Source organism: Pteropus alecto, unplaced genomic scaffold, assembly GCF_000325575.1.
Source record: "Pteropus alecto unplaced genomic scaffold, ASM32557v1 scaffold41, whole genome shotgun sequence".
Classification (NCBI taxonomy): domain Eukaryota; kingdom Metazoa; phylum Chordata; class Mammalia; order Chiroptera; family Pteropodidae; genus Pteropus; species Pteropus alecto.
The window spans coordinates 2748509-2758281 of record NW_006430464.1 but is presented as its reverse complement, the minus strand read 5'-3'; the positions used below and the strand labels follow the sequence as shown (position 1 = coordinate 2758281).

Here is a 9773-nt window from a genome sequence, read left to right as displayed (position 1 = left end):
ATTACCTGGACTTCGGCCAGAAGCAGGCCTTCGGGCGGCTGGCCAGACTCCAGCGTGAGCGGGCGGCGCTTCCCATCTCCCAGTATGGCCACTGCATCCTGAAGACGCTGAAGCAGCACCAGGTGGTGGTGGTGGCAGGGGACACGGGCTGTGGCAAGTCCACTCAGGTGCCCCAGTACCTGCTGGCCGCTGGCTTCAGTCACGTGGCGTGCACCCAGCCTCGGCGAATCGCCTGCGTCTCGCTGGCCAAGCGCGTGGGCTTCGAGAGCCTCAGTCAGTATGGCTCACAGGTGAGTAGAGCTTTCAGCGTGCCAGCTTTTCCCCGTGACCTTGGGGAACGAGGTGCTTGTCCCTGGCAGATCGTGAAGTTACAAAAGCACTTACCTTTCGATGGAGTAGAAATTTATCTGCCGATTGGCCTGGATGCGGTCCCAGCGAGACAGGCTCCACCGTCACCCAGGACAGGCGACCTCGTCTTGTCTCACTTGATTTTCCTGTGCTCCGCAGATGTCGCATTTTCTGAACACATTGGAGGCAAGCCCCGCCCCCCCCCGCCCCCCGGCAGAGATTACATTTCACTTTTCTGCCATACTTGCTTTGTCGTGGGGGTCAGGACAGAGCCCGTGGTATCGCCGAGGTCTGCCTGCTTGGCACTTTAACAGTAAAAAAAAACGTCCTAAAGATTCATCCGTTTTTTTTCTCTAGGTAGCCATAAAAAAAGAACGAGGACACTTCCTTACTAATGGTTTCTAGGGTTCTAATCCTGGCTCTCCCACTTAAAAGTTGTTATTGAATTTAGAACACTTTCAACACAAAGGAATGCACGTATCATAAGTGTATAGCTCTGAATTTCCAAAGTCGAGTATATTTGTGCACCCAGATAAAACATCAGCCTTACCAGCACCGCAAAGTCCTCTCGTCTCCCCTTCTAGTTACTCCCTTGAGGCCCCCAGGGTCATCACTATTCTTAGTGGTAAATCATCACCTTAGCGCCAGATGATCACACCTGCGTTAATGATAGAATATCGCAGATTATTTTTGCCTCTTTATCTTTTTATTAATGGGATCAAAAGTATGTTCTCTTTTGAGCCTGGTCTCTGGCGCTCACCCTCAGTTTTGTGAGGTTCTTCTACCGTGTCCGTGCAGGTGTGTGGCGTGTCTTCCCGGCGCTGCACGGTTTCCCACGGTGATGGCACCACGTGTGTTTGTCCCTTCTACCGCTGATGGGAATTTGGGGTGTTTCCAGTTTCAAGCTCTCGTGAACAGCACCGCTCTAAACGTTCCGTAACCTGCCTTTTGGTGTCTTTGGTGCATGTTTTTGTTGGGCGTGTGTCTAGCAGCGGGATTGCTGGGCCATCAGATCTGCCTATGTGTCTAGCTTTAGTAGATAACGGCCAAATCGTTTGGCGAGGCGGTCCTGCCGTTTCGCACCCCCACCGGCGGTACATTCCACGTTGTCACAATGCTTGTGACCGTTACTCTTTTTCGTTTTAGCTTCTCTAGTGGATGTGTGATGGTATCAGATTTTAATTTGCTGCATGGGTTTTAATGTGCGTTTCTCCGGTAAGGATGTCGAACACCTTTCCATGTATTTGCTGGCCGTTGGCAGATCCTCTTTGGTGAAGTGACTGTTCCGGCCTTTTTCCGTTTGTCTTTTGTACTGTCTGTCTTTTTGTTCTTGATTTATAGGTCTTTATCGATTGTGGGTAAGAGCCTTTCGTGGGATTTATGTATCACAAATTTTGTCTCCTGCTCTGAATGGCCTTTCATTTTCTGAATGGTGTCTTTTGATGATGATGTCTTTTTATTTCAAGTCTGTCATTTTCTTTTGTTGGTTGACAGTCTTTGGGATCTGTTTAAGAAATTTTTGCTTACTTTAAGGTCACGAAGATGTTCTATTTTTTTTCCTAATAACTTACATTTAGAACTGTAATTCATCTGAAATGTGTGTGTGTGTGTGTGTGTGTGTGTGTGCGTGTGTGTGCGTGTGTGTGATGTGAGGTACCACTTTCTAGCTGTGTTACCTTGGATGAGCGACCTCAGTTTCCCCATGTGTGAGGTGAGGATGAGAATAATTCTTACAGTCTACGGCCACAGTACCCTGAACGAGCCCGATCCTGTCTGATCTCGGAAGCTAAGCAGGGTCGGGCCTGGTTAGTACTTGGATGGGAGACCACCTAGGAAGACCAGGTGCTATAGATGTAAAAAATAAAAAATAAGGGATCGAAAGCTGACAAGGTCCTTGCAATCTGTGAGGTCAACCAAGGGTTGCCTCGCCTAAAAATAAATAAATAAATAAGAATTATTCTTACAGCCTGTGGTGGTTGTGAGCATGAATTGAGTCGATAGACATAAAGTGTTTAGAATAGTCGGTGGTACGTAGTGAGGGCTCCAAGAAAGGCTGATTTTTATTATCATTATTAATTAATGTCACATACCAGGCTCTGTGCCAGATACTTTATGTGAATTAGCACATAAAATTGTCACAGCATCTAGGAGAAGTATATGTCTCTGAGGGGCGGAACTGCTTGCCCAGAGTCAGCGGCACTAGGTAGCAGAAATAGGGTTCTCACCCACACCTGTTAGACTGCCGAGTCGAGGCAGGGGCACTGGTTTAGGTTTTGGTCTGCGCAGGGTGAAAGGCTGGCGCCCAGGCTCGGGGTCCTCCCCTGACCACCCTCTCCCCCGCCCAGGTCGGCTACCAGATCCGCTTCGAGAGCACGCGTTCAGCGGCCACCAAGATCGTGTTTCTGACGGTGGGGCTGCTGCTCAGGCACCTGCAGCGGGAGCCCAGCCTGCCCCAGTACCAGGTCCTGATTGTGGACGAGGTCCACGAGCGGCACCTGCACAACGACTTCCTCCTGGGCGTCCTCCGGCGCCTGCTGCCCGAGCGGCCGGACCTGAAGGTCATCCTCATGTCGGCCACCATCAACATCTCGCTCTTCTCCAGCTACTTCGGCGGTGCCCCCGTGGTGCAGGTGCCCGGGAGGCTCTTCCCCATCACGGTCAGTGCGTCCCCACCCCCGTCCTCCCGCCTGATCTCTGGCCGAACTTGGACCTGTCCCTTCTCTGCTGCTCTGTTTCCCACCCCTTCAAGTAGGGATCTTTTCTCTCCTTCTGTCTTTTTTAAAGCTGCCATTTCCTGAGCCTTTTCAGTGTGCCGGGAAGAGGGCTAAGAGCCTGTTAGAGGAGACCCAGAAATGTAAAGGGCCAGATAACAAACAAGTGTGTTTCTTCCATATCACGGTCCAGCTGGTCCAGGCCGATGGGCAGCTCAGTTCCATGTAGTCATTCAGGGATCGAGGCTCTTCCGTCTCGTTGCTCTGCCATCTCGTCGGGGAGAGTTTCTCACTCTCAGCATTGCTGGCGTTTCGGACAGGATAATTCTTAGTCGTGGGACTGCCCTGTGTGTCGTGGATGTTTAGCAGCGTCCCTATCCTCCACCCACTAGGGGCCAGTGGCATCTTCCTCCCCCAGGTGTGACAAGCAGATACCTCTGCAGATGTTGCCAAGTGTCCCCCGGGGCAGCACCACGCTCAGTGAGAACCCTGGCCTGGGATTGACCTGAGCCGTGTGGTTAGAGCCGGTGGGAGGGAGAAGGCACCAGCGTCAGGTGCATTCCGGGTTGTTTTCCAGTTGGACGTGACTTTGCAGTTGCTTCCATCCTCATTTCTGAGCCCCATCGAGATGCAAGGAGGCTGGAAAATGTCACTTCTCTCTCTAGGCGACAGCGCGCCAGAGAGGAAGAGAGCGGACTTTGGGGGGGGCACGCCAGTCGACATCCCCGATGTCACCCGGTTCTCACAGTAGGCCTGACGCTACTGTATCTCCTCCCACGTCCCACTTACGTGAGGCGCGGCTACTGCTGAAGAAGCCGAAATCAAGAGACAGACCTTTCAGGCGAAAGAAAGGGAGTTTGATGTTCGCAGAACCGTGTTCTTAAATCCTCTTCCCGTCCGCTCTGCCCACACTGGGCAGAGATCCCTTCCAGCTTCCCAGCTCTCCCGTTTCCCCAGCCATGTGCGCCCCGCACTTTCCCCCAGTTTCCCAGCCCGCTCGCTCTGGCTCACGTGTCGTCATTGTCCAACATCGACGATGGCGAGCTCGGCTACCGCTCATCGAGTGTCCACCACGTGCTCCGCCGCTGACGCACGAGCTGGTGTCAGCCCCTCCCACATCCAGGAATCGCCACCCAGGAGGGCAACGGCGAAGCTCGCAGTGGGACGCCACTTGTCTCCAGGATGACTCGGAAGTGGCAGAGCTGGCACTCGATTCCTGCTCGCAGGCCGACAGGCCCTGTGCCAGAGGCTTCTGTTTGCCCTTCCCGATCTCCATTCCCTCACCTCCGCCTTCCTGTGTCCCTGGGAGGCGGCCTGTGTGGATGGTGACAGTGGACGCCCTGCCCTCTGGCTTCCGAGGGCCACTGGGGAACGGGGAGTCCACCCCCTCCCTCGAGGTCTCCAGGAGGCTGCGTCCCTCAACCGAGGTCACAGCTCCTTTCAAGATGGCGCTCTCCGCGTAGGCCTCTCTTCTACGGTTTTGATGGCCAAACACTCCTTCCTCTTATGCTGTTGGGCCAAGAGTTGGTAGCAGCCCTGCGGTTCCACCAGGAAACTGTCCCTGTGATTTTCGGTTCTAAATGCCCAGCCGTCTGTCTTCTAAGCAGCCAGAGAAACAGTGCGAGGCGCTTTCCGAGTAGGGATTTCTAGGGGTTTAACCTGCCTGTACCCCGTAAGGTTTTGTCGTTGTCAGGGTTATGCTCCAAACACAAACAATGCACATATCACGTGTATAGCTCAATAAATTTTTATAAATTTAATACCTGTGTGCTGCCAGCACCCGGATTACAACGTCAAACCTTGCCAGCTCCCCAGAAGTCGTAATACTTTGTCCTTAGACTTCGTCTTCCTCAAATGATCCTGTTTGAGCGTGCTGTCTGCCTTCTGACTGCTTTGTGTCTTCTCCGTCGGCCCGTGGTGTCCCTGCCCCTCTGCTCCAAGCTGGAGTGACAGGGTGCGCTCCCGCCTGGGGCTGTCTCTCTCTTCGTAGGTCGTGTACCAGCCGCAGGAGGTCGAGCCAGCGACATCCAAGTCGGAGAAGCTGGACCCGAGGCCCTACCTGAGGGTGCTGGAGGCCATCGACAATAAGTACCCATCGGAGGAGCGGGGTGACCTCCTCGTCTTCCTCAGCGGCATGGCCGAGATCAGCACCGTGCTCGAGGCTGCCCAGACCTATGCCAGCCACACCCAGCGCTGGGTGGTGCTGCCACTGCACAGTGCCCTCTCTGTGGCCGACCAGGACAAGGTATCAGCATGCAGCCGGGCAGGGTGGGGCGCGGGGGAGGAGGGGCGTGACTCCACAAGTTCAGGGCCACGGGCCGCAGAAGGGCTGCTCACAGCTTTCGGGAGGAGGGGTATGTGCCAGGGCGCCTTCCTGGTGACGTGGGAGGCTTTGGAGGACAAGGAGGGTTTTGAGCAGGAGAAGAGGGAGGAAGACAGTTGGCGGAGGGGACCAGCGTGAGCGAAGGCTGGAGGCGGGGATCTGTGAGGTGGGCGTGGGGAAAGGTGAGGAGACCACCTTGCTGGAGCGGAAGGGTGCCGGGATAGAGGCTGTTGACAGATCACCCCAAAACTTAGCAGCGATGAATCTAGAGCAAGGAACATGCATTATGTCACGTGGTTTCCGTAGGTCGGGTTTGGGAGCGGCGTAGTCTGCAGTACCGGCTCAGGTCTCCTGAGGGCGCAGTCAGGGGTCGGCTGGGGCTGCACTCATCTGACACCGTGACTAGGGCCGGGAGGTCCTCTCCTAAGATGGTGCACTCACATGGCTGGCTGTTACCTGGGGCCTCAGTTCCCCTCCATGCAGCCTCTCGAGGGGGCTGCTCGAGTGTCCCCACAGCGTGTGGCTGGTTCTGAGATGCCAGAGCAGAAGCCACAACGTCTTTTGTGACCTAGTGTTGGGAATCACGATCCGTCATTTCCGCAGCATCTCGCTGGTTAAGTCCCGCTCGGTGGGAAGGTACAGGGCGAGGCTGGGAATCCGGGGCCAGGGCATCCCGGACTGTCCTGGGAGCTGCCTGCTGGAGTCACCTTGGGGAACAGTTCCTTCAGGTCACAGTCAGTTGTTTATCGATTGAGGACACAGCCTCCGAGCACCTCCTTGGAGCCTCCCCTTGTGTCTGTCGAGGGAAAGGACAAGTAATTGACAGTTTTCCGAACAGTAGACGGAAGCTCTGGAGCTCTGCGAGCAGAGTCTTCATGGATTCGGGCCGAGTTTCTTGGGGGAAGGACTTTCAAAACAGACTTGGGAAGACCCAGCTGGGGAAGGGGGCGGGAAGGAGTGTCCCAGGTGTGGTGCGTGGAGCACTGTGGGAGGAGTCTGAGCTCTGCATCCGACCCGTCTCATTCGTCCTCACCGCAGTCCTGCCTGCCCGGCCCAGCCGCCGTCCCCGCTTCGCAGATGTGAAGCCGAGATGTGAGCAAAGGCCCGTAAGTGGCAGAGCCAGTCTGCGGAACGTGGCAATTTGGCACCAGAGCCCATGCCATTCATTAGGGAGGGGTTGGCCAGCTTTATGTGAAGGGCAAGGCAGCACGTGTTTTTAGGTTTTGTGGGCCACGTGATCTCTGTCACCATGTCTCAACTCTACCGTTAAGCAGACTGACCAGCCGAGGCCGTGGGCCATGAAAACTTGATTCACAAAAACAGGCGGCAGGCTGGATTCGGCCCCCAGGCTGCAGTTGCTGACCCCAGCTCTCAGCCGCTGAGGTCCTTACTGTGACGGGGAAGTTGGGAGAGGTGGGGCCAGACAGGTACGCAGGGTTAGACCACGGGGGGCCTCGCGGACCCAGTGTGGGGCCATGGCATTCTGGGGGCCGCAGGAGGGTTCTGAGCAAGGCGAGGCCAGTGCTAGTTTGTGCTTTAGCGGGTCCCTCTTTTGTGTGTGACGGACGGACTGGACGGGGTGAGACCAGAGGCCAGAGACCAAGGAGGAAGCTGGAGCAGGGCCTGGGTGGGAAAGGAGGGGCTTGCACCAGGGCGGAGGCGGCGGGTGTGGAGTGGGGGCATGACATCAAGAAATCGAAGAGGTTCATGTCGGGAGGGGAGGGGAGGACCCGGGACAGCCCAGGTTCCTGGCCCCGGGTGACATGAATGATGAGCCATCTCCAAGATGGATGTGGAGGAGGAGAGGGTGCAGTGGGGGGTGCTGGGCTGCTTTAGATGTGCTGGTTTGAGGTGCCCATGGGACCTTCCAGGGGTCAGTAAGGGCTGAGTTAGTCCCTGATGTCCCCTCCTTACTCTTCCCCCAGGTATTCGACGTGGCCCCCCCAGGAGTCCGGAAATGCATTCTCTCCACCAACATCGCCGAGACCTCAGTCACCATTGATGGGATCCGCTTCGTGGTGGATTCCGGTGAGGGCTGCCCCGCCCAGCACCCCGGGGACCTGGAGAGGAGTGTGGGGTCTGGGGACATGCAGGTGTCTGTGCCGGAGCAAAGCGGGGAGTGGGAGGCGTTTAGGGCTTTGGAGCAGCGGCAACGTCTTCATCTTTCTCAGTCGTTCTAAGCTTGATTCTGCTCCAGGGCCTTTGCACTGACTGTTGTCTCTGCTTAGAGCTGTCTTTCTCCAGATAGCCACGCGGCTCGCTCCCTCATCTTTTTCCAGGGCCTGCACAAATGGGTCCCCATTAGAGGCCCACCTCGTCCACTTAATCTGAGTAATCTCCCCCTTCTTCTGCTCTTGCTCCCCTTATGGGGCTTTATTTTTCTTCCTAGTATGGGCATCGTATTTTATATCTGTTGATCTATTCATTTTCTGTCTTCTTAACTAGACTGTTTTCTGGAAAGTCAGCAGAGCATAGTGGTCAGGGGACACTGGAACCAGGCTGGCCAGATTCAGAGCTGGCTGTGGGACCCAGGCTGTGTCACTGACACTCTCTCTGTGTCAGTTTGCTCATTTATAAAATGGCAGTAATGACAGTGCCTCTCTTAGGTTGTAAGGATGAAACGAGTTAATACATTCGGGTTCTCAGGATGGTACCTGGCACAGAGCGAACACTCCGTAAATGTCAGCACTTACCTTATAGTATCGAATCTGGGATGCCAGTGATAAAACATTCCACGATTTTTTATTCCATCAAGAAAAATTTTAAAACATCGCCCATTAACCATGGACATGCCGTTGATTTTAAGGCATGTCAGAGACGATACAATATGAGAAAAGGTTGGTCTTAGAATTGATGAGACATGGTGTCTCTTTGGCTTTGTGAGCCCAGGGACTTTGTTTCGTCTTGTTCGCAGCTATCTCTTTGTTGCTGAGGACAGTGCCTGGCACATAGTAGGTGCTTCATAATACCTGTCACATGACTGAGCCGCTGAATAAGCAAAGGCTTGAGTAAATAAAAGATGTGTGAACGAGGAAACGAAAGAATACATTAACGCGGTGTCAGCGTCAGGTCCAGAATGGGCTTATGGTCATGGTCAGGGTTAGGGGAGTAAGGGAGTGAGGAAGGGGCGGGAGGGGGCCAGGCGTGTGCCGCTCACAGAGGCCCTCCCTCCTGCCCCTCCTCCAATCCAGGCAAGGTCAAGGAGATGAGCTACGACCCCCAGGCCAAGGTGCAGCGGCTGCAGGAGTTCTGGATCAGCCAGGCCAGTGCCGAGCAGCGGAAGGGCCGGGCGGGCCGCACGGGCCCCGGCGTCTGCTTCCGCCTCTATGCCGAGTCGGACTACGAAGCCTTCGCCCCCTACGCCGTCCCCGAGATTCGGAGGGTAGCCCTGGACGCGATGGTGCTGCAGGTGAGGCAGGGCGGGGAGGGCTCCGTCCCGAGCGCTGGTGCCCGGGACGACCGGGAGGCGGTTAGACGAGACCGTCCCAGAGTTCAGGGCCAAGAAGGGCGGGGCTGGCCAGGCCACCGGGGTGTTCATCTCTCCCGAATGTCAGATGCCACTTTGAGGGGAGAATTGTCCCCCAGATTCGCAGGGTCACTGGAGGAACCTCGTGACTCAGTGGAGTGCTTTCAGCTATAACAGAAAACCCATCAACAAGTGGCGTTTAGAGCCGGGCTTTCTGGACACGTGTTACGTGGTGGCTCACATCTTGGTAGCTGCTCGTAGACCAGACGAGGACACCCCCTGCCAGGACGGCCAGCGCAGCAGGACCCTCCTTGGGCTGGCGGGCAGTTTCTTGTATCTGGGGACCCAGACCCCTTCCCTCTTGTGCCTCTGTCAGCCCCCTCGGAGATGGGTTTGTGGGGCTTTCAGGGCCAGGTCCACAGTCCGCGGGGATGTACTTCCCTCCACCACCCCAGCTGGAGCTCCCCTGGCCACAGCGCACTGCAGGGGAGGCTGGGAAGTGTAGTCTCTGTGCTCGGGAAGAGGAGGGAGAGGCAGGTGGGGGAGCATCTGCCGCAGGCTCATGAGCCCCTTTTTGCACGTGATAGTGTCTATTCATTTGATTTCATTTTTAAAAAATGCTGATCATGACCCACTTCGTGGAGTTCCTGACCTGCGTAATCTGCTATTTGAAAAACGCTGGCTCGAACTGTAAGGAAACTGTACCGTTTTCTCTAACCAGAAGCCCCGAGGTGGAGAGGTTTCAGGCTCGGTTACTTAAATGAATCAGTGATGTCGTAAAGGACCTGGGCTTTTTCTGTCTTTCCAGCCTCAGGAGCTTGCCTAATGATGATGATGATAAAAAAAACCACTCACTTAGTGCTTACTTTGGGCTAAGCTCTGTGTTTTATGTACATAATTGATCCTCACAGAACCCCTGTGGGGT

The 9773-nt window shown here is 55.2% G+C and overlaps 1 protein-coding gene and 1 pseudogene across 1 annotated transcript in view; both read left to right on the top strand.

Annotated features, from left to right (window-relative positions):
• Positions 1–5: 5 nt before the first annotated feature.
• The window catches only part of DHX34 (DExH-box helicase 34), a gene marked incomplete at its 5' end in the record, with an annotated part of 24933 nt that continues 15165 nt past the window's right edge, over positions 6–9773 (top strand). The window contains 5 exons of the mRNA XM_006905145.3: positions 6–290; positions 2694–3005; positions 5050–5304; positions 7308–7410; positions 8574–8791. Of these exons, the coding sequence (XP_006905207.1) occupies positions 6–290; positions 2694–3005; positions 5050–5304; positions 7308–7410; positions 8574–8791 (1173 nt within the window). The remainder of the gene's footprint in view (positions 291–2693; positions 3006–5049; positions 5305–7307; positions 7411–8573; positions 8792–9773) is intronic.
• On the top strand, positions 2084–2202 carry LOC112482162 (annotated as a pseudogene).